At 45.7% G+C, this 24,338-nt stretch overlaps 1 protein-coding gene and 1 pseudogene across 6 annotated transcripts in view; both read left to right on the plus strand.

The window, feature by feature from the left end:
• The window catches only part of CDK12 (cyclin dependent kinase 12), a 64,888-nt gene extending 42,573 nt beyond the window's left edge, over positions 1-22,315 (plus strand). For 2 of the 6 annotated variants that reach the window (XM_032615391.1, XM_032615395.1), the window contains 4 exons: positions 9,310-9,420; positions 10,944-11,088; positions 14,950-15,048; positions 16,833-17,836. In XM_032615391.1, coding sequence (XP_032471282.1) covers positions 9,310-9,325 — 16 coding nt within the window. In that variant the 3' untranslated portion in view covers positions 9,326-9,420; positions 10,944-11,088; positions 14,950-15,048; positions 16,833-17,836. Of the gene's footprint in view, positions 1-9,309; positions 9,421-10,943; positions 11,089-14,949; positions 15,049-16,832; positions 17,837-18,648 lie in introns of those variants that run through there. The other 4 variants (XM_032615393.1, XM_032615396.1, XM_032615394.1 and 1 more) reach the window with 3 other exon arrangements.
• A 492-nt stretch (positions 22,316-22,807) lies between these two features.
• LOC116745062 lies at positions 22,808-23,446 on the plus strand (annotated as a pseudogene).
• The last annotated feature ends 892 nt before the right edge of the window (positions 23,447-24,338 follow it).

Below are 24,338 nucleotides of genomic sequence, written 5' to 3' on the forward strand. Positions count from 1 at the left end.
TTGCCCTCAGGGCCAAACACTGATTAAAAAGAGAACCTTCTAGCCATTTTGGCATTGATGGCTTTTTATACCAGTGTGTCCGATTAGATTTGCTAGGCGTGATCACTGACATGCTATTGGTAAATTGCATTAAAGTTCATCTGAACCTTTTGTCTGTTGACTTCTTAGTCCTCAGACATGGGCCTTTATATTTTAGAATATTTGAATTAGAGTCATTGAGCCCTGCTCTCCCATTTTTGATTAAAGAACTTAAGCCTTGGATACTTTCAAAAGTATCCAGTGAGAAAAATTGGTTTCCCATCAAATATGAATAAAATTCTCTATATATTTTAATTGTATTTTGGTTATCAGCAGTCATCAGTAGTGTTTTCCCCTCTCCACCCCTTATTTTTAATTATGCCAAATACTCTAAATAATATACTTAAGTCTCCATTCCCCCATCCCTACTACTAGGGAAGGGGGTGAGTATGTGTGTGTGTGTGTTTGTGTATGTATGATCCCATCTCAACCCCCACCCCCATTTTGGGAGTCTAACCTTTAAAAAGAAAAAAAATATTTTGGACTATTTCTAAAGGCGGAGGGACAAAGAAACAACCTGTAATCTGTATGGAGGAAGAAAAGGTATTTGCTAATTTTTCAGCTACGTTATCTATAAACGTGATGGAAGTACAGGTTTGGCAGAATTTCTGCTTGGCTATTAGAAAATTACAAACCCAATTATATTCAAAAGTGGTTTTGGTTTTAGTTACTAAACCATGGGAGATATTGTCCATTAAATACATTATTTTGAACAGGTGAGAAGTCTGATTCTGTTCACGAATGAGAGGCAAAACTGGTTTGACCATAATCATTTTTGTGTTTTGAAAACAAATTTGCCTGACACAGTTTCTTTAGTTTTTTCCTTCAACTGTCCATGGGAACAATAAGGATTTGAAAACATCAGATCTATATGTTTAAAAGCAGGGCAGTTAGCACAAATTTGTAAGTAGGATTTCTGTTAGTTTATGCCATAGACATCACCCAGACGTGTGTGTGTGTGTGTGTGTGTGTGTGTGTGTGTGTGTAATATGCATATATAGTTACAGTACTAAAATGGTTACCAGCAGGTTTTGAGAGAGAATGCTGCATCAGAAAAGTGTCAGTTGCCACCTCTCTCCCTGATTTAGGTTCCTGACACTGTATTCCTTTCTCTCTCTTGTTTTTGCCCCCCATCGGGTTTACCTTGTCTATGTATAGATATTTTGTAATATATTAAATTTTTTCTTTCAGTTTATAAAAATGGAAAGTGGAGATTGGAAAATTAAATATTTCCTGTTACTATACCACTTTTGCTCCATTGCATTTACTTCTTAATCTGTACCCTTTGAGCAGATCTAATTATATGTATAAAGGGCATTTCTCCTCCACTTTATCCTAGGGGTTCTTTGTCTCAGAATCTCTGTAGACTCATAAATTACCACAAAAAAAAAAGTTCTCAGGATTTGAAGAGGTGCTTCAAAACACTAGACTAGGAACTAGAGAATAAAGAATTGGGGGAAATCATAAGATGTGATTTTCTAAAGTAAAAAACAGTTGTACAAAAGTAATGATGGTGCTAGGCCATCAAATGAGTTGAGCTTCATGTACCCTGACTCCTCCTGAAAGGAGAGGTAAGTGGGTTTGAGCTCAACTGTCATCAAGAGAAGTTGGTAAGAAGCTGTTTAGACCAAAAAAAAATAGTCTCTTAAATCAGAAACTCTCACCCTCACGCCAGTTCCTGTGTTGCCTTGAGTAGGGCCAGCATGGGGATGGATTAGTATTGCTAGTTCTGTTGAGATTTCCTGATACATTGCCAATCCAGGAAGTAAATCGAAGTTATTTATAAGGGTAAAATTCCTATTATTTCCAAAATCTTTTCCTGTCTCCACATGAGGAGAAAATTGCTTTCCCTTCCCTTTCATGGTTTAGGACACTGGGGACTAAACGTTCCCTTGTAATATGTGCTACAGTCCTGCTAGTTATGACATAAGTAGGCAGAGGACAGAAAAAAAAAAAAAAGCATCAGGAGACAGGAAGAGGGGAGAACAGGTATCAGGAAGTTGTGAGTGGGGTAAGCAATCGTACAAGGTTAAGGGGTACACCAGCACAAGGAAATTAGGAAGAAGTCCAATTCAAAAACGTGATGATGAGGGTTGCCAGCTTGTTTTTGAATCCCCACAGTTTAAGTAAGATGTTTCCTTGCCTGTGGGCTGTCATGTCTTTACCCAGAAGGAGAATGGAGAGCTCAAGATTGTTCCAATTCCTGGAATCCTGTGTTCCTTTTTACCCTCCAGAGAAAAGGAATTCGTTTTTGATCTTTATGTACTGCAAGTTCATGACTAGGAGTGTGAACTTCAACCTAGTAGAGAATATTGTTTCCACTTCATAGCAATGGCTGTCTTCAATTCTGGGCCTGAAAGTTGAGGACCTAACTAACCTGGACTTTTTTCTCTATCACACTCAAGGCTATTTCTAAGTAGAAACCATACTGTTCAGTACCTAAATTTCTTGGGCACTATCTTTTCCTAGACAGGCATCCTTAACTGTGTGGTAAGGTTAATGCCTCAAGGAAGTTAACAGTTAATATTCTTTGTGCTGAACTGGGATTTACATTGTTACTAAAGACTGCCCAATAGCTTGCCTTTTTTTTTTTTTGGTATTGAGTTACTTCTCTGTTCACAACTTAGTCATCCTGAACGGCTAGGTGGAATGGAAGTGGGGAGTTCCTCAAGTGAGTAAATATTCAAACATTCCAAGGGAGAAATGGAACTGCTGAGTCTTCTGGTTGTCCTGAGAGGAAAGGTGAGCATTCCTGGACACTTTGGTTAATTTTACTGTCCAGGTGTGGCATTTCTAGTGTTCCTATATAGCCTTAGGAATACTCTCAAGTGAGAGTATACTCCAAGCCAGTTGGGGGAGGTATGACACCTAAAGGAATTGCTGGTGGTACTCTACCACTCCTCACCATGTGCAGCTATCTCTCCATCTCCTGTCCACCCACTTCCTTTCATTTCCTATTTTTCTCTCTTCTCCCAACTCACTACCCAACTCACATGCTTTAGTCTTGCCAGAAATATTGATTGATTAACCCTGCAGGGTATTTAGAGTTATTGCTGCTTAGTGGTTTTGAAGGGTAGTGAGAAGCAATTCAGGAGACAAATGTCTATTCCAAATCCTCAACTTAATGGGGTGAGAGGTGAAGGAGAAAAGATAACTTTCTTATTGCTAAAAGCTATGAAAGGAGCTTTTAAGTTATGTTGTGTGGGGTACAAGAGATTCTTTAACTGGTTAACCTTTGCTTCTTCATTCTCTTCCCTCATATCCTGAGACTGTTGCTTTTGCTGATAACATTTCGAAGCTCGGTTGCAGATGGTGTCTATAGGAAGTAAAGCTTGATGAGAAGAGGGCCCTGCTATCCTTGAGAAAGCAGATGAGGGTTGCTTTGATGTCCTGGTGATTTAATCACTAGGTTGCCAAAACACTGGACCACTGGGTTGCTCTCATATCTCTGTCTCAAGAATTACTAGTCCAAGGCTGAGAGAAAGAGGCTGATATGCAGTTAGTCTTTAATACTCCCTAGGTGGGTAGTTGTTAGCCAAGCCTTCTCAATATGCAGCCCTCAGCCACATCATACTTCTCTGGAATGAGAGGGTATAGCCATGAAGTAAATTCATTCAGACATATGTTCCCTAGGACCTGGAAACAGATGGATTTTGGGATGTTTTGCTCTGGCATAGTTGTAACCTGAAGATAATACTGATAGTTCTAAAAGAATGAAGGACATTGTATCCAAGCCAAACCATCCCTGACGCTGTCAAGATGGAGAAATCTTAAAAAGGCTATAATGTAGCAAAGCTAAGTGAAGAGCAGAGCCTGGGTCTTTGAGAGCGTCTTGTCTTTAGTTGAAGGCACCTGCCTGATGGGTTGTCTCAAGGAGAGGATCTTTCTTCCTCTTGTGTTTGACGAGGGACACCCTTGGTGAGGATCAGCTTGTAGACAGATAGCCCTCCCTACCAAGGCTAACGCAATTTTGAATGCTTTTGGCCCTGGAGAAAGGAGGCTGAATTCAGAGACCTCGAGAAACCCTAGGAGTCTGATCCCTTCTATAAATTCAGGAACTTCTAGGTTTGGCCTTGTATCGGTATTTGCAATTTCTGTTAGGGGACCAAAGACCTCATATAAAATGAAGCAATATGAGAAGGAGATGGAAATAAGGGAAAGAAGGGAGAACCAGAGGAGTCTGGGGGTGGGGCTGCAGAAAGAAACAGTGTATCATTGCTTATAAAGAAGAGATACAGATATGAGGATGGAAGGAAAAATTGTTGTTGGGGTACTGAAAGGGGATAAGTGCCTTAAAGGTTCACAGTTCATTTCAAGGAGGCCCCAGTAAAGAGTAAAGTGTCCCCTTGATTACAGTAGTGTTACCTTTATGGTTGGAGGATGAGCCTGGAACCCTTAAGCTGGGGGATGCTCTGCAGACAGTTTCACAAGGGAAGCTAGATTATATTAAGCAAATAATTTATATCAAGGACATTTTGCTTAGCACTGCTATCTGTAGTTCAAGAGAGTATTTCAGGAATAAGAAGGAAATGATACGGATGCATCAAGCTAAAAATTATTTGTATTTTTGGAGTTCTAAAACTCTCCTGCAAGTGGTTTTGTATGTTTTAGGTCAACCTGGAAGCTAATTATTCCTCTCCCCTTCATTGTAGACCCAAGTGAGGATGATGCATAGAAGAGCAAACAAACCAGAAGATGTGAATTAGAGTCACAGAATGTTAGAGCTACAAAAGGACATTAGTTTGTCTAGTTCAGTGCCGTCGTTAGCCAGTGAAAAAAACAGACCCAAAAAGGTTGAGAAAGTGTTGGGAGGAAGAAGGGAAAGAATGGGGAACTAACGTTGTCTGGAACCTACTATGTGTCAGGTGCCATAGTACCTTTGCTTTTATTATCTGGATTATTAAGCACCTTGAGGCCAAGGGACGGAAAGAATAAAAGGCAAATCCTTATTGTCCTGAGCAATATGTAGGAGATAAAGGGGGGTGGCAGATAATTTTTTCCTGTCTAAGCACACAGGGCTAAACTAGAGGAAGTGGAGTCAACATTTGAGAGTGAGGTTAATCTAAGGAAGTACTTGCTAAGTAGTTGAGAGAGACTCATGAATAACTTCTCTATTCCTAGGTACCTTCAAAAAATGTGATGGGTCAGAGGCAGGCTAGAGACAAGGCTGGTAGGAAACAAGATTACTATTGCCTCTGGGATTGATTTCATTCTAGAAAATCAGGTCATGATCTGAGAACATAGGATTAATCTTAGAAATAGGGAACAAAATGGGGCTTCTCATCCTAAGGGGTCTTAAAAAAATAGCATATATACTATGAATTAAGAAGATAAAATCCTATGGTTACTGTATATATATATATATTTTTTAGGTCTTTGTTTTGTTTTGCAACACACTTTGAAGTCATGTTCAATGTTGGTAAGGGTAGGTGGCAGCCTGAAAACTGACATTGAGAATAAGATTGTATTTCTTGTAGTCGTTTGATATGATATCCCGAATTATACCATGAGGGCTGCTTCTATGGGGAGCAGTAATATCACTAGCTGGATCATGTCTTGAGTATAGGGCAACTTCTGGGGAAGATTATGAGAGGGTCCCAACTTTAGGAAGCTTCTGGGTCTAGTGAGAGATGAGGCTTATACCTGGTGGGAAGTAGGGAAATAAGTCAGTACATTAATGCAGGTTATAAAATAAAATAGTAACATAGTACAGAAGGAACCAAAGCAAAGAAGTAATCAGAAAAACTGGAGTTAACCAGAAAAGATTCCTCGAAGGTAATGAGGATAGAGGACATGAAACAGAAGAGAGGAAGGTGATCAGAGGGAGAGAACTTATGGAAAGCTTATGTGTTTTGTGCAGAGGGCTATGAGTGGAGTAGTCAGGGTAGTACGGGAGAGGAATATTAGGAAATGAAGTTGGAGGAGCAATCTTGTTGGCCTGAATGAGGAATTTGAATTTGATTTGGTAAGCAGTAACAGAGCAGAGCATGATGAGGTGAATATGACGTTGAGGCCTTTTGCAGCTATACTAGGTCATGGAAGCAGGAAAGCTTGCTAGGATATTATTGTTCTTAACCAGGTGTAAGGCCCCAAGAGCCAGGACTAGAGTAGGACAAGGGGAAGGAGAAGAAAGAGAGGGGGCAGTAGAATTAGCAAGACTTCATGATAGTTTGGATGTGAGGGGAGGAATAAAAGATAGGCTGAAGATGATAACCCCAGGACATATTTATGCTGTTGATGGTGATGAGAACTTGGAAAGAGGTAGCTGCGTTGTTTTTAATAAGTAGAAAGTGTTTACTTTATTAACCAATTGATGGAATATGTCTATGTTCATTATTGCGGAGTCTAGGAGGAGGCACAGCCCCTGGAAAATAGTTGAGCACATGCTATGTGCCCAGATGATCACCTGCACTCTGCCTTTTTCAGGTTGGAGAACCAAGTGAAAGAGAGTTTATTCCTGGGGTGTACACGCAGACTTCAGGAATGCTATCCCACTCTGGATCTGGGAAAGAAAATATAGTTTTTTTGCCAGTTTCTTCCCCTTTAATGCTTTGAAAATGGGATATGACTAGCCTGTGGCAGCATGTGCCTGTGGATGCACAGTTCTCTGGCTTGATTCTTGGAAGGCCTTTTTCTCTCCCTCCCTGGGGGTCATTTGTATCTCTGGTTCCTGCTCCCAGAGCCATAAAGTGGGAGCCCCCATTTATTAATTGGGTTGGGACTGGGGAAGGGGTTGGCAGGGGACTCTTTAGTGCAGCAGGCGGGGGTCTTCCCGAATGAGCCCATTAGCCAGCCCCAATGGCAGCTGAAACGGGGCCGCAGCCAAGTCCTCTCGGTTTCAAAAACCCTCCGTTGCCTGCAGCAGATCAGAACAAGGCCTGCGGGAGCCCTTAGCTTCTGATTGCAGCTGTGAGGAAGGACAAAACAATTTAGAGGAAGCCAAGTATCTCCTGTCTCACTGTCTCTTCCTTTCTGACTTTGGGGAGGGAGAAGACTGGGATGTGGTGTCCCCTCCCACTATAGCTTCTTACAAGGCACGTATAGGCCTAAGTAGGAGAGAGCAGGAGTGAGTGTATATGCATTGATCGGACATTTACGTCTATGCTCCTGAAGTGTTTACACATGTCCTCGCTTTCTTCTTCCATCCACACACAGTTGTGTTGGCTAAGCCGTCACTGGTTATACGGGGCTCCCTAGGGTGAGTGTGCTCAGTGTGTTAGTGGGGCATGCTTGTCATACTCTTTCCTGCCACATACCTGCCTTTTCTCCTATCTGCTCTCAAGATTAAAGGTTAGAATTAGATCACCTTTTTAACATCTTTTCTTCATAATCAGAGGAGTTTGGCCTCCTACTGGAACTCACTTGTTTGTCCCTTTAGTTAAGCCAGCATGAAAAAGGCAGGCATCTACAGGGGAGCTTCTTTATGCAGTGGCCCTGAGAGAAAGGTGTGAAGGGCAGGAATATCTCACTTCCTGATGGAAGGACACTTGTGTCTTCTTCCTGATAGAATCATAGATGGCCAGAGCTAGAAAGGGAACTAGAGACCACCTAATTCAACTTTTCATTTTACAGAGCAAGAAACTGAGGCTTAGGGAAGGGAAATGCCTTGTCCACAGTCTCACAGTGAGTTAGTGGCAGCCAGCCAAGATAAGAATCCAAGAGCATCAATTCCTAACAGCGCTGTGCTTCCTCCAGAAAGGAAGGTAGGGCTGTGAGATTTTGAGGGGGGAAGGACAGATTGAGGGGGAAAGTTAGGTTAAAAAAATTAGTAGAAAAACTGAGAAGCTTTATATATTTTTACCTCAAAGATTAATCTTTCAATGACATGCAAATTGTACAACTGTAATTTTTATTTAGAGTCAAGAACTCTGGTTCGTTGGGAAGCAAGTGGCAAGCCACAGCCAAAGATCCTGATGCCTCAGAGTTACACCATAGTTCTAGGAGCTCGTTGCCAACTATCTCTGGGGTTTGGATAGTAGGGAAAAGATCCTCAGAGGCATTGTGAGGAATTTACCCCAAAGCTCAACTCAGGCTCCTTTGCGTTGTAATACAGCTATATTGAAAATTAAAATCAGAAGGAAAGGAGAAAGAAAACACCTCACTTGCTGGGAAACTAAGGGGAATTGCTGAATGAGAGAAGGGATTATAGAACTCTGAGTAAAATAAAATATTCTCTGAGATTACAGGCAAATGGGGGTGGGGCTGTACTCCTCCCTCCTGTTATTTAGCTTTGGGTTGGTTTTCTCCTTTGTTGGGACGGAAGGAAGGTGGTGTGCTCCACAATGACCTAAGCCCTGAATAGTGTGCTCAATGGGCTGACATGCACAGCAGGTTCTAAAGTCATCTCACTCTGGTACTGAGACTCCCCTCCCCTCTTTGGACCTCTCCCAGATGTTTCTACAGTCCGTTCCAATGCTTATTTTCTGAGCATGAGTCTGGGAGCTACTGACATGCAGGGAGGGGAATGCTAACGAGTTCCTAAAGTGGAAGCAGTATCTTGGAGGGAGTAAGGCAGTTTAGAGATAGAAAGAATTATAGGTCTGGGTCAGAGGGGCTGGGAGGCTGCAAAATGAGTATTGACTGCTGTTGACAAATAGATCCCAGTACATATCTTTACGTTTTCTCCATCACACCCTGGTTGATAGCACAGGAGGAATGTGGAGTTGGTCCCCATGCAGATTAATCCCTACACAGGGAGTGTATAGACCTACCTGCCCAAATTGCATCAAATCTGCTGTCCCACAAACCTCCTTTCTATCTCATAGGACCTTTTTCTGACCTCTGAGCCTTTCTTCAAGAAGCTGTTTTGGACAAGAGAGGCTTCAAATACAATCTGATTATCTGATCTAAAACTAGATGCCCTCCTTTGAGTCACTTTCTTGCATTAACTTTCCATTAGCCTTGAACCTTCGTTGCCCTTTATAATTCTGGGTTTCACAGCTTCTATTTCTGTTGAATTCCTAACTTTTAAGTATAGGAACCATGGTTTTTTACTTTATCAGACTGGGAGCTAGTTCCCTGGAGCTAGGAATCTTAGAACACTTACAACTCTCTTTGGGAGCATACTTAAGGTTCACCAGAATCCTTCTCAGCTCTGTGAATTAGAAGAGTGGTGACCATCGCCATCACTTTACCTACCAAGGCCATGCTCCCTGGGTGAAAGCCCATAGACCCTTTTTGGTGTCTAATCCCTTATCTCATTTCTAATATAATCTGAATTTTCTTTTACAGGTGGCAGCAGCAGTAGGAGTGATGGCCCCTGAGGAATTTGGTAATGTCCATCAATTACCTGACATCCGGACCCCTGCAAAATTCAGTCACTTTCACAGACTTTAAGGCCAGGTAGGGACCTTAAGCCAATCAGAGGCCACTGGCCTGCTTTTGTAAGGGATTAATACACACACACACACACACACACACACACACACACACAGTCTCAGGGAAGTTCTTATACCCAAAGATCTCCAGAGGAGTTTCCTTAGCTTTTTTTTTTTTTTAAATTCTTTTCCATTATGGTTTATTACAGGATATTGAACATAGTTCCCTGTGCTATGCAATAGGATGTTATTTAATCCATTCTATATATTATATAATAGTTTGCATCTGCTAGTCCCAAACTCCCAATCCAACTCCCTTCCCCATTGGCAGCCACAAGTCTGTTCTCTATGTCTGGGAGTCTGTTTCTGTTACATAGATAAATTCATTTGTGCCATATTTTAGATTCCATATATAAGTGATATCCTATGGTATTTGTCTTTCTCTTTCTGACTTACTTTGCTTAATATGATAATCTCCAGGTCTATCCATGTAGCTGCAAATGGCATTATTTCATGCTTTTTTATGGCTGAGTAGTATTCCATTGTATATATGTACCACATCTTTATCCATTCATCTATCGATGGACATTTAGGTTGTTTCCATGTCTTAGCTATTGTAAAAAGTGCTGCTACGAACATAGGGGTGCATGTATCTTTTCAAATTATAGTTTTATCTGGATATATTATGCCCAGTAGTGGGATTGCTGGATCATATGGTAACTCTATTTTTAGTTTTCTAAGGAACCTCCATACTGTTTTCCATAGTGGCTGCACCAATTTACATTCCCACCAACAATGTAGGGAGGGTTCCCTTTTCTCCACACCCTCTCCAGCATTTGTTATTTGTAGACTTTTTAATGATGCCCATTCTAACTGGTGTGAGGTGATACTTAGTGATGTCGAGCATCTTTTCACGTGTCTACTGCCCATCTATATGTCTTCTTTGGAGAAATGTCTGTTTAGGTCTTCTGCCCATTTTTTCATTGGGTACTTTGATTTTTTGTTATCGAGTTGTATGAGCTGTTTGTATATTTTGTAAGTTAAGCCCTCATCGGTGACATCATTCACAAATATTTTCTCCCAGTCCGTAGACTGACTTTTTGTTTTGTTTATAGTTTCCTTTGCTGTGCAAAAGCTTATAAGCTTGATTAGGTCCCATTTGTTTATTTTTGCTTTTATTTCTATTGCCTTGGGAGATCCTTAGCTTTTTACTCAACCCTGTTATGGTGTCCTGTCTTCTGATTAGCAATTCCTCCCTCCTGGCTGGAGTGGGTAACCCTGTCAGTTGGCATTGTGGTCGTTTCATTCCTGTTCTTTTCTCTTGGCCACAGCTGTGCTAATGAATATTCCTCAATAGTGGGATGCTGATATTGGCTACTCTCAGCCTCTCTACAGCACCTGCCCCACTCACCCACCACCTCATACGTACACATAGTCCTGCTTTCTTCTTCCCCAAGAAGCTATTTTCTCTTTCTTTCTTTTGCGTGAGGGTAGGGCATTGATATCCCTTCTTACTACCTCTCATCAGCTTCTCCACATCATTTCCAGGTTTGATGGGAGATGCCCCCTCTCCAAACACTGTGCAAAGACACGAGAAGTAGAGGTCTGCCAGCCTGCTTATTTCCATCCTCAATGCCTAGACCTGGGCAGGTCACCAACCTACTATGCCTACCCCTACCCTTCTTGCTACCAGGTAGGTGTACTCCTCTCCCTACCCACCAACCCTAAACAGGGTCATATTTCTCCCTGGGACTATTTCTCTCTGTTGATAAGTATCTCCAACAAGGGGAAGGCCTCTGTGACTCAGCTCTCCACCTTGGTGACTTCCAGCCCTAAATTTTAGAGAGCCCTTCCTAATGTTAACTCTCCACCCCCTTTTCTGTAGTTTAAAACCATTTCCCCGGGCTTCCCTGCTGGCACAGTGGTTGAGAATCCGCCTGCGGATGCAGGGGACACGGGTTCGTGCTCCGGTCCGGGAAGATCCCACATGCCGTGGAACGGCTAGGCCTGTGAGCCATGGCCGCTGGGCCTGCGCGTCCAGAGCCTGTGCTCCGCAACGGGAGAGGCTACAACAGTGAGAGGCCCGCGTACCACAAAAAAACAAAACAAAACAAAACAAAGCAAATACATTTCCCCCATTTAGTGCATGTGGAAAGAAGGGAACAGTAAACAGTAAATGGTTGGTATTTGACACTGGAGGGGAAGGGTCTAATGACAGGCAACCCTTCTCTTCGAGCTGAAAGCCTGAAGTCCAGATGTGCGTTCTGTCCAGTGGCCTGGCATCCTTGAGGAACACTTGAATCTTTTGAGGGAAAGGTTTTATCTGGTGTCCATTCCTGAGGACAAGGATCTCAGACTCTAAGAGTCTCTCTGTATTCATTCCCAGACCCCTCCAGGGGGTAGCGAACGGATTGCTACAGGGAAGAACCCAGCAATAGGTAATACTCTGTCTTGAGCTCGGGTGGCAGCTCTTGTCTGGCACTTACAGGGAGTTGGCAGGGGTGCCAGAGCCTCTCCTGCCACTGGAGTTGACATCAGCTTACCCTTTTGACCTTAGGTCTCGTCTCTTAGCAATGCCTCTCTCACCCCTGCAATCCAGACAGCACAAGCAGCAGGCCTAAATAAGCGCCAGGTCTGGGTAAGGTGCTCCCTCCCCCGGTAGGCACACACCTTGAGTTGGAGGTGAAGCAGTTAGGATGGGATGGAGGGAGGGATAGAGTAGGTGTTAGAAAGTAGGAAATGTCTCTGGAAGTGGTTGAGCAGTAAGTAAGCTTTGGGCACCTGGGGTACCCTGCCTACCTCTCTGTCAACCTGGATGTCTGATCCCTCAAAGCTGCTCATCCACTTGGGCGGCTGCAGTCTTGGTTTCTGCCACACGAGGGCACTGCTGACCAATTAAAACTCCTGCCCCTCCGCAGACAGAGTTTGGGTGAGGGGAGAGGGGGACTCTGCGATCTTTCTCCAAGATAGGGGTCAGAAACACCCCCCAGAGAGCCTGAGACCAGGAGCCCAAGGAGCCAGAAGAATAGTTAGTTGTTCTTTCACTTCTTCTTCCTTAAAAATGGCCTGAGACCCTGAATGCTCTTCCCTAGTGGACTGACATGTCACTGTATTCCCAGCTGAACCTGGGAAGCCCCCTAGCTCTAGTCACAAAACACCTTGCACATGTGTTTCTCTCCTTCAAGGTGTAGCAGGCTCCAGCTGTCCACCCCACTGTCCCCAGCCTGTAAGACAGTCTCTTTCTGGCCCAGAGGGTGGAGGTATCTGGTTTTTCAGAGAGAAAAAAAAAAAAAAAAATCTCTTACAATTGTTTTAAGAGAAGTAGCTCTTAAAGAACTAGCTCTCTTAGGAAAGAGTTTTGGGGGGAGGACCCTCTCAGAGAGACTGAGAGACTAGGAAAGTTCAGTCTTCTATGCCCCCTTCACCTCCCCCAGCACAAACCCGCAGAGCTCAAGATGGTCTGGAGGATGTTTACCACCTGAATGGCTGGAGGACACCCAGGACACTCTGGGGCGCTGCGACGACAGTAGTTTCAGAAAGCAGGATGGGGATGGCGGCTGCTCTGACCCTTGATCCTCATGCTGCCCCCGTACTGTGTAATGACTCTGCTAGGGATCCAAGTGGCCGTGGAGCCCTTATGGGGATGAGGTGTCCCATATTTGACCCTCAGTCTCCATGAAGCCCTTCCAGGCTGAACAGGCTAAGGGAGATGACAGAGGTTCTCCTCCTCCCTCCTACCCCCATGATCGAGGGCCCCTCCCCAGGAGGACAGCTTGATTAAACAGTCGGTGCTGCTGGAATTGCTGCACAGCTGGCGCTCCCCCCAGCACCCCGAGCAGTGCAGCAGTGCAGATTAAAATCTCCAATTAGCGTTAAAGTGAAGTGAGGAGGTACTGAGGCTGCCAAGGAGGCCAGACAGGGGCCCTCGGTCGGCAGATACCCCCACTACTGCCTGGATTCTGAGTACCACCCTTAGTCACCCTTTTTTTCCTAGCTCCTCTCCCAACATCTCTCAGTGCCTACTAGCTTTGCATTGCTTGGGGCCAGAGGGCTTTAGAGGGGTGGAGGGTGGGGCTGATGCCTTACCTGACAAAATGCTGGGGACACCATAAATGTGGAGGGGCAGAGATGCCCTACTCACAGCCTGCCAGTTTGAGGTGACTTCACACTACTGCTGCTTCTTTTTGCCTAGAGAAAGGGCAAATAGGACAAGTCCCTCCAGATCTTCTTCCCTATAAGGTGCTGCCCACACAAATGTACATGCTTGTATATTTTATCCTATTTGACCCATCTGCTCCCACCCAAATTATGGCTCCTTCCTTCATCGCTCCGTTTTTTTCTCAGCTTTCCTGTGGGCAGGGGTAGGTACAGCCTGGCTCGGGAGCACAGCCATGCCCTGCCACCTGGGTCCCAAACAGCTTCTCGTTATCTTCCTTGCAGTTCAGGGAAGAGCAGGGATATGCCAAGAATGGAAGCCTCAGATTCTCCCAACCCCTGAACATCACACCCCCTCTTAAGGGCCCTCTACCATTTATACTTCTACTCCTTCCTTCACCAAGCCCAGAAGGAGGGCAGTATAGCTAGACACACCCTTTGACTTTCCTCTGCCCCTTTAAGGGAAATGGAAGTGGGTACCCAGCTGACTGAACCTACTCACACCTCCAGAAATTAGACACCAGGGCACAGTGCCACCCTCCCAGGCTGGCACATGCTACCCTGGCAGAGGTTCAAATAGCTCCCCCGCCGAATACCCCCACCTCTATGTCTTCCTCTTCTCTCTCCCTCTTTCTTCCTCTCTCTCTCTTTTTTTTCTCAGCTCAAAGCACAGCTGAGCCTTAAAATGGGGGTGGGGAGGACCAAGCTGGGGCAGGGGGGTGGAGAGTTCCAATAGCACGTTTTCACCTGCCATTTAATTGGATGTATTTTTAATTAATGGGACCTCAGGGACCAACATGAGACAATCTGATCTCTGAATAGGGACAGGGGAGGGATTGGGTAAGGGAGGAGGATTGGGCCACTGGGTGCGGTTACCAGGAACCCAGGCCCATCAATCACTGGCCACTTTGCGTTCTGGCATGGAGAATAGCAAGGTGGAGGAGGAGGGGAGGCACTGGGGAGAGGTACCAGGATTTCCCCCCAATGGCCAGGACCTCCAAAAAGGATGGAACTGTACCAGCTGACTCAGTTTGGGGCCCCAAAATTGCAGCCAGGATATTAGGTAAGGCTGTTTTCTTGTTCCCGAGGTTTTGTTTGGTTGAGCTTGTCCCATTGAGTGCTGTAAAATTGTGAAAGGAAGGTGGGGACAGAGATTTGAGGTCCTTGAAGGGGAGGACAGGAACTAGGGACCGTAGAACCAGAGACTGTGGTGACAGGGAGGAGAAGGGCAGGGTTCAGAGATATTTCTGTGTGTTTAGACATAAAATAAGTGCCGTTGAGATTACATGCAAAACAGCATGCAAATGAGGGCTGGTGCCTTTGGGGTATGAATCATAGACCCTTACTGTTGCAAGGAAGAGAACCTGGAGCTCATCTTGCCAAACGATTCATTTTACAGATGTGAAAACAGAGACCCAGAGAAGGGAAATCAGTTGAATTCTGCCCTGGAGTTGCTTTTGTTCCTGGATTTGGAGAGTTCCTGGGAACACAGGGAAATGTAAGTAGGTAGGGTGTGGGGAGGAAAGTCAAGGGAAGATGGTAGGCAGAATATTATTCTCTATTGCTTGGAGTCTCGCGTCTCTGGCTCCTAAGTCTTGGAAGCAACTCAGAGGAGTCAGGTGGGTGCATTACTGGGGGAACATTTCCCTTGTACAGCCCGTTCCAGAGGTCATCTCATCCGTTCCCTTGCTTTCAAGTAGACAGATCCCCCAGAACCTCCCACTCCCATGAGATTTTACCATATTCTAAAAGGTCCACAGGGAAGGAGATACACTAACTTCCCCAGTTCCTTAACCAAGAAATAGATCCCCCAATGGTGACTAAATATTGAGCTTTTTCTGAGATCTTATCACAAGTTTCTCTGCTGCAGTATAAGCTGCTAGAGAAAATTATGCCAAAAAATGTAGCGAGGAGTGGTCTTGTCCCATGTCTAAGCCAAGAAGAGAGACAGAATTAAAACTCAAGGCTCTGAAAGCTGAGTCAGAAATGCCCCTGTATTCACGCGGTGCCATGGCCCAAAGCTCTTACTCAAGCCCCATTTGGCTCTATGCGGTGTTGGTGCACACTGGAGAGAGGGGCACATTTCCAGCTGTCCCCGTCTCCCACCCCCACCTCCTTCACTATTCAGACACTAGAGTTAAGAAAGAATGATGAGAGAAGTGGCTTGCCCACCAAGTTGCCAAAGATGGCATTTCCTGGCATCTCCTTCCTTCCTCAAAAAATTCAACATTCTTTGTTCTGTGCTTCATGAGACTAAGTTGCGGAAAGCAGTATGGGTAGAAACTTTGTCACACCCTCCAAACCCCCAACACTTATCCTTTACTCCCAGAATTGTCTTCTCCTCTATCTTAGTACACCATTTAATATCCCCAGAGTCCCTAGGGAAGAGCAAGATGCACCTCTCTAAGTGCCCCCAGACTCACCCTGCCCTGTCTTAGACACTTAGGGTCATCTCCTTGGCTACCTAATTCTCTGCCTTTTCTACTACCAACAAGATGAGAAGGGCCCCCTTGCATTGCCTCAGGACAGTCTGGATAGACTCCATCTAGCTCCTCCCCTGTTTCCAAGGGCCTGCAGAAGTGGGGATGGGGGAGGAAAACTGTGCCAGGGAGTTGAAAAGGAAGATTCTCTTGTGGGGGGAGATGGGGGAGAAGCCTGAAAGAGGAGAGAAGTTAGAGAGGGGAAATTTGGAAACTGAGGCCTGTAGTCCCACCTGTGGGGCTGGCTGCATAACATAAGGCAGGCCGTTCATATTGAGTATTGTTCAGGGGGGTTATTAGATGGCTCCTGTTTACAGAGCTGCTGCTTCTCCTCTGAAACAGAGAGCAGCAGAGGAGGAGCACGCAGTGAAGAAAGAGAGGAGGTGTCAGGCTTTCTCTAGGCCCTCTTTCTCACCCCTTGTCCACCCCTACTCCAAGATTAGAGGTATATTGGAGGGGCTAAAAGGCCCTTAAAGCATTCAGTCTAGATTCTTGATGTTTCTCTAAGGAACAAGATCTCCCTCCCCTCAATCCCCACCAGCCCTGTCTCATACTCCCAAGGTTTAGCCAAGGGTATGAGATCTACAGCCCTGGAGTCAGAGCCTGGAGCCTACTCTGGAATCCAGAAGAAACCCTGAGCTTTTGCAGGGAAGGAGGGATAGAATTGAAGTAAGCAGAAGGCAGAGGTAGCAGTACCTAGAATCCCCTGCGCTCTAGAGAAGAGGGAATTGTTGAGGAGCTCATTGCTGGCCCAGGGTTTAGCTTTTACTCTGATGGGGCTCCTTTCCTCCTTCTCCCTCAGTGTGTCCCATTGGTTGGTGAGAGAGCTGGATGTCTGAACCTCCCACCTCAACACCTCGAAGGTTATCATGCAGATCCCCTCTCTAGCTCCCAAAGCCATGGAAGAAGTGAAGGAAGATATTTCAGAGGTGGCAGCGCCATGATATCCATCAGTACCCAGGGAGAGAAGCCAAGGAGAAGAAACAGTGCCCAGAGAGGGAGCCAGGAGGAGACGTGTGCTCCTGAAACAGCCTTCTTACCCCATCCCCTCCCCTGCCCCCTCTAACATGCCAACAAGGCTCTGTGCCCAAGTTGTGCCGGCTCTCCTGGCTGGTGATCCTGCTCTGTTGTACAGGCAGCTGGCCCTCTGCTCCAGCACAGAGCACATGGTGGGGTCTGTCGCACTCCTTTCTAACTCATCCCAGTGTGTCTGTGGTGCAGATTCCTAGGGATGCAGGAGGGGGCTGTGGCCCTGCGAGTAGGAAGACAGTGGGCTCTGGGGCCCTTTAGGTGCGTATCTTCCTGGCTGGAGCGGCTGTGGGGAGGGAGAAGGCTGCTGGCAGCTCACCTGAATTCAAGGTTCTGGTGGCTCATAGCAACAGGGGTGGCTCATGAAAACAACAGAAGGGAAGGGGGTCCAGGCCTGTTAGAGGTCTCTTTTACCCCATTTCTCCCCCACTCTGAGCCGTGGATAGAGGTCTGTCATCTGGATTGTGGGGCAAGGAGAGGCCCCAGCTAAGAAGGAAGAGAAGGAAATGGGAGAGAAGATAGCAGGGAGGCTGAGCATTCCCAGGGAGAGGCTTCCCAGTGAGGAAAGGGTAGGAGAGGCTAGTTACTCTTGCCCCAGTGTATCCATGGGCTGCACAGAGGGTTCTGTGCTGTGGCAGCTCAGCGCTCCTAGGCACCTTTCAGGAAAGGGGCTTTCCAGGCAGACACAGCTACTCCTCCCTACTGTCACTTACCTGCCCAGAGGTCTGGGTACCCAGCTGACACCGCACGACTTAGAAATTAAAAAAAAAAAAAAAAGAAGAGAAAAAGGCACTATTATAGGACCAGAACCTGGAAGGATTACCACTACTTGGTCTCAGTACTCTTTTGCTGGAAACAGAAACCATGATCTTCAAAGGTGCTGATTTTCTCTTCCCTTACAGGTCAGGTGGGCAATGTGCATCTTCTCCTGACTTTCTGAATCAGGGGGATGATAGACTACTGTGTTTGAGGTCATATCAGCAGAACAGGGCCAGAAAGTGGACCAGGAGAATCAGCTGTGCTTCTGACCACAGTCCCAAGGGCCTCCCTGTTTCAGCAAAAGGAGACAGGGATCTCGGATACCAGTGTATCCAGACACATAATAGATATCCTCCTTCTAACCTCAGAGGAGAATAGGAGGGGAGTTCTCTGACAGAGCCTAAGTTTCCATTTGCCTATTTCTACTCCTTTCACCGATGACGGCTCTGCTGTCCAGCTGGGATGAGGGGCCCTCTGCGGGATGCTCCTGGGGATCCAGAGACAGTTTTGATTGGAGGAAGGGACGGACCAGCTGCTCTTCGTGTAGGAAGATGGGATCAGCTCCACTCCCCCAGCTCTCCCTGGCAGCATCAGGAGGCCAGGGGCCCCTGCTGGAACACCCGTAATAAAGCCCAATCCTGAACTGAACTGACATATCACCTGGCTCTGCTATAAAAGTGGTGCTGAGGGGGGAGCCTGGGTGCACCAGGTGGGGTGTAGGCAGGTGTAGGGAGTTCAGCCCCAGGAGATACAAGGATCACTCCTCAATACCATGTGTTCCTCCTCTTAAACCTTCTCCTCAGTCCCCGTTTTCTTCCACCTCCCTTCAGCTGACTCCACTCCTGGCTACCTCATGCCCTCCAATCTGAGAAGACATGGTAAGTAGTTGTCTGTTCCCTATACTTTTCTCTTTCTCACTCTCCTCCCCTCCTCCCAACTCCCAGCCAAGAGTTACCCCATTTGACCTCTTCCTACCAGTGAATGCCATCAGGATCTGAACCTGGAATCACCCCCTTCCTCTGAGAATGCCACTCTGCCTCTGAGACTGACTCACCAGTCCTCATCCTCCACATAAGTATAGCCAGGCCAAGACAGGTACGTCCACTGGCACCAAGGCCCCTGACCTGGAGCAAAGGGCAGCCCTAGGGGTACAGTGGGGCTTGGCCCTAAATGCGTATATGCCTGTGTATTGGGCACACTGGTTTATTAGTGTTATTTCAGCATTGTGATGCAGAGAGAGTAAGTGTAACAGCTGCTCCTTGCTTGCAGTGTTTATTGTTACCTAGAGACAACCTCCTGGCTTTTTCCCAGCTCCCCCTCCCCCCCCCAGCCCAACCCCCTCCCTGCCAACAGTCCTCCTCTCCCCACACTGATGGGAAATTTATAGCTTGCCCATACCATGCCTTTAACTCTCTCCTGTCCATAAGGTAGATGGGCCAAGGGAAGCCAAAGTGAGCTGTGAGCGTGCTTAGGCCCTGGCAGGGTAGAATAGTGCGTGGAGGAGGGAAGGAAGGATGGAGGGAGGGAAGACACCTCTTGTTCCCAATCTATGTCTAGACTCAGGCCCCAGTTTCCCTCCTGGCTCTCATGTTGAGAGAAAAGAGCTTTGGACCTTGTCTTGGGATCCCAGCCTCCTCCTCATAAGATTATTCTTTTTCCTCAGATTATTCTCTAAGCTCCTCCCATTAGGCTGGCTGGTCCTGAGCAAGTACAGCAAGGTAGTATTGAGACGGGAGGAATAAATGCAGAGTGGCAGAAGCCCCAGATCCCTCCTTTCTATAGAGATGTCACATTGCGACAAACAAGAGGCTCTGGCGTGAGGGATGCTGGCCAGACCTCCACAGCTGGATAAATGTCAAACATGAAGCTGGCTGCTGAGCCTGGTGGGGAAAACTGACCACCTTAACTTCACCCTGAGCCCAGGACTTAGGACCTGAAAGAGTCCCAGGCCATCCTCCAAGTTGGTCTCCTTGGTCTGGGTAGGCTACTCTCTCTGCTTTTCTTCCTGGTCCATTTTCTGCTCCTCATCTTTTGGTTTGATACCTTGGGGAAGATCCAAGAGACCAAGGGAACTGAGGCCTCAACAGAGAAATTCCTCGATCCCCTCCTGACTCAGGACCTTTCATGGAGGGGCACCATGCCATATATTCACCATCCCCACGGGAAACAAGAGAGGAAAAGGGATTGGATTTTAGCAGAAAGGATAGAGGTTAGACACATGGAAAAACTTACTCATGGGATATAAGACTTCAAAATGGACCTACTTCTCTTCAGAGATTTTTCTTTTGCCTGGTATGAGTTTAAGTCTATGTCTACCCAAGGGGCATTGGAAGAACAAAGGGTATTTTTCCGGGGCTCCTCCAGATGTGGGCCTCAGTGCAGTTTCCTCCTCATTTCTTCTAAATGTAGTATGTGTGGTGGTTAGAGTGTAATGCCCGTGCTGCCGTTTACGAGCTGTGCCACCTAGGTAAGTCGCTTAACCTCTTTTAGCCCTAGTGTCCTTGTCTGTGAAATGCAGATAAACAACCTTTTAAGGTGGTGAAGAGAGTTTAGTGAAATAATGTGTGTAAAGTACCTAGGACAGTGCCTGATACTGAGTAGGTGCTCAGTCAACAGTGGTCGATACAATAGAGTCTATTAATTTTATGGAATCATCAGGGCTGACACCGTGTCAAAGACTCTATGAGTCCCCTGGAATTATAGGCCAAATGTGAGTATGTGCGTGTGCTGGGGAGAATGTCCATAGTTTTACTGATGATTTGGAGCAGGGGGTGGCAGTCTCCTGGAACGGAAGTAGCCCCAATCCTTTGACTCATACTCCCAAAGAAGTCAGTTTCCCCATTCCCATGCCTCCAGTTAGGAGTTCCTTAGGTAGTGTTCTGGCTGGAAGTACAGCTTCATCTAGGATGGACCTGGGAGAGACAGCCATTAAGATAGCAACACAGAGGAATTCCCTGGCTGTCCAGTGGTTAGGACTCTGCGCTTCCACTGCAAGGGGCATGGGTTTGATCCCTGGTCAGAGAACTAAGATCCTACATGCCACATGGCACAGCCAAAAAAGGAAAAAAACAAAAGATAGCAACACAGAGCACTAGCCAAGCGCTTTACAGTTTGTCAAGTGCATTTACCTACATTAGCTCTTTTAATACCCAGAACATACCAGTAAAGTGAACTACCATTTATTGACTGCCAGGCATTGTGCTCAGTGTATATATTTTTTTAAGTATGTTTAAAGTGTATAGAGTATTTCATCACCTAGATATGCTATGATGTATAAAGCTCATCCACTATTTTAATCATTTAGACATATCTGCTGTTATAAATAATACCATGACGTACATCCTATCCTAAAACTTCGTGCATTTTTTTATAGTAAATTCCAAGAAGTGAAATTATTGGGTCAACAGATACAAATATCCCCCCTCCCCATAGGTATGATTACTTTATTGATGTACCATAATAGGAATAATATTTTTTAATCTTCCTCTTTGGAATTCTTCAATGGAAACACACGGGCAGCCCCTTCTTTCTCCTAAACCCAGCAGAAACATTAATAATCTATCATATCCTTTTTTAAAAATTGAGGTAATTGTAGATTCACATGCAGTTGTAAGAAATAATATAGAGAGATCCCTTGTACATTTTGCCCACATTTACCCAGTAGTAACATTTTGTAAAACTATAGTATGACATCACAACCAGAATACTGACATTAGCTCGATCCATATTTCCCCAGTTTTACCTGTGTATGTGTGTATATTAAGTTCTATGCAATATTGTTACCTGTGTAAGTTCTTACATCTGCCACTACAGTCAAGATACTGAACAGTTCCAACACCACAAGGATTCTTCATGTTGCTCTTTTATAATCACGCCTACATCACCCCCTTCTTAACCCTTGGCAACCACTAATCTATCCTCCACTTCTAAAATTTTTTCTTTCAAAAAATGGAGTCATACACTATGGAGCTTTTTAGGATTGGATTTTTTCACTCAGCGTAAGTCTCTGGATATCCACTCAAGTTTTTGAATGTATCAATAGTTTGTTTCTTTTATTTATTTCATGATATGGATGTACCACAGTTTAACCATTCACCTGTTAAAGAACACTTTGTACACAACATTGTAAGTCAAGTATACGCCAATAAAAATAAAATATTTTTTCATAAAAGGAACACTTTGTGCTCCTGCTTTGTACTCACTAGCAACTAATGAAAGAGCCTGTTTTACTTGGTGTCCTGAGTGTTGTTTTATAATCACAATTATTAAGTTTCTTAACCCTTCAGGCATGGCACCTATTATTATTTCCATTTCATAGACAGGGAAAATTGAGGCTTATCGTAAATGATTTTCCCACAATCACATGCTGTTAAATGGCAAAGAAGAGCTTGGAACTCAAGACAGTAGGGCTCTTTCTACTACACCAGGCTTTCTCAGACCTTGACGAAGGTTGCTGGGAAGAGGGTGTAGGCAGAACCAGAAGAGAGATGTCGGAGGCAGGAAGAGCACTGGAGCAGCCTGGGCCACTTCAGGTCCTCACAGCTAACTTTGGTTCATAGGTTAGAAGATCAGTGTCATGAAGCAGGGGGCAATACGGCTTATGCCCTTCAAATTGTTTCCCCTTTGTTGCTTCAAGACTGAAGTGGATGGAGCCTATGAGCAATCTGCCCAAGACCTGGGACCTAGAATAGGAAAGGGAGGACTCAGCCTTCGGGTGTCTGTCTATCAGAGCATAAATGGTCAAGGGTCTCCTTGGAAATGTGAAGTTGAGTGTATCTCTGTTGAGGTCTGAGGAAGTTGAGTCCCATGACAAGTGAGCTCTCTATTCTGGGGTGGGGGGCAGTAAGGGAGAAATAGCATTTTAATTTTATTTTAGTGTGGTGGGGAACTATAGGTCATTTACACACACACACACACACACACACACACACACACACACACACACATATCCCTTGGGCAGGCTCGGTGTCTGGGACATGGTTTGGGGAAAGCAAAGTGGAATCAAAAATGGTAGTTCACTGTTTTGCTGCTGCGGCCGCAGGCATGAGTATACTCAGGCTTCAGAAAAGGCTTGGCTTCGGTGTCCTCCGCTGCGGCAGAAAGAAGGTCTGGTTGGACCCCAATAAGACTAATGAAATCGCCAATGCCAGCTCCCATCAGCAGATCCGGAAGCTGATCAAAGATGGGCTGATCATCTGGAAGCCTGTGACAGTCCATTCCTGGGCTTGATGCTGGAAATACACCTTGGCCCGCCGGAAGGGCAGGCACATGGGCATAGGTAAGAGAAAGGGTGCTGCCAACGCTCGAATGCCCGAGAAGGTAACCTGGTTGAGGAGGATGAGAATTCTGCGCCCGCTGCTCAGAAGATACCGTGACTCTAAGAAGATTGACCGCCACGTGATCACAGCCTGTACCTGAAAGTGAAGGGTAAAGTGTTCAAAAACAAGTGGATTATCATGGAATGTATCCACAAGCTGAAGGCAGACAAGGCTCGCAAGAAGCTTCTGGCGGACCAGGCTGAGGCCCGCAGGTCTAAGACCAAGGAAGCCCAAAAGCGCGAAGAGCGGCTCCAGGCCAAGAAGGAGGAAATTGTCAAGACTGTCCAAGGAGGAAGAGACCAAGACATAAAGTTCTCTCCCTCTTCTCTGTTCAGAGTGGCCTCGGCAATTACATAGATCACTCATTCAATAAAAAACAAGCCTTTATCTGCTTAAAAAAAAGAAAAAATGCCAGTTCACACTTAGTCCTCACTTTACCACTGCTCTTTCTCTCCAAATTATGGACAGCTAAGTCAGCAGGAGCTAGAGAAATCATTTGGTCTATCCCTCAGCCTCTGGGCACTGGTAGAAGCTGACAGGTGGAAACCTAGAGTCAGCCCAAACACTGCCTCTTCCCACCTCCTGCTGGAACTGGATTTTTTACAGTTGATGTTACCATTGCTCCCTTGGCCTATTCTCGTAGCTGTGGTGGACTTATAACAACTTTCCCTGTCTACTTAAAGCTCCAGAACCAGGCTGAGAGCGCATATCACTCTTCTCCATCTTCCATGGCCCATCAGAAATGGCACATCTTCTTCCAGTGGTGCCCTCCATCCTTATCCAGTAATTTCAGCCATGGGGGATAAACACTGAGGGCTTCAGAATGTACAGGGAGTACTTTGCATTGTTGAAGCAACCAGAGGTAACCATTCTAAACCTCTTTTTTGGGTGGACTTTTTTTTTTTTCCTGCTGTGCCTAGGGGCTTGCAGGATCTTAGTTTCCTGACCAGGGATTGAACCAGGGCCCTTGTTTGTGAAAGCATGGAGTCCTAACCACTGGACCGCCAGGAAATTCCCTGGATGGAAGTTCTTAGACAAAAGGAGATCACTATTTACTGGCTTTTATCCCCTCTGAGATTTCCTGATTGTCAGAGGTCCTGAATGTGGAGACAGCTACCTGCCCTTGAAGCCAAGATGGCGCCTTATCAGGAAACTTCAGGGCCCCTGCCTCTTCCCTTCCCTTGGCTGCCCCTCTACTCCAG

The sequence above is a fragment of the Phocoena sinus genome, chromosome 20 (assembly GCF_008692025.1).
Source record: "Phocoena sinus isolate mPhoSin1 chromosome 20, mPhoSin1.pri, whole genome shotgun sequence".
Lineage (NCBI taxonomy): Eukaryota > Metazoa > Chordata > Mammalia > Artiodactyla > Phocoenidae > Phocoena > Phocoena sinus.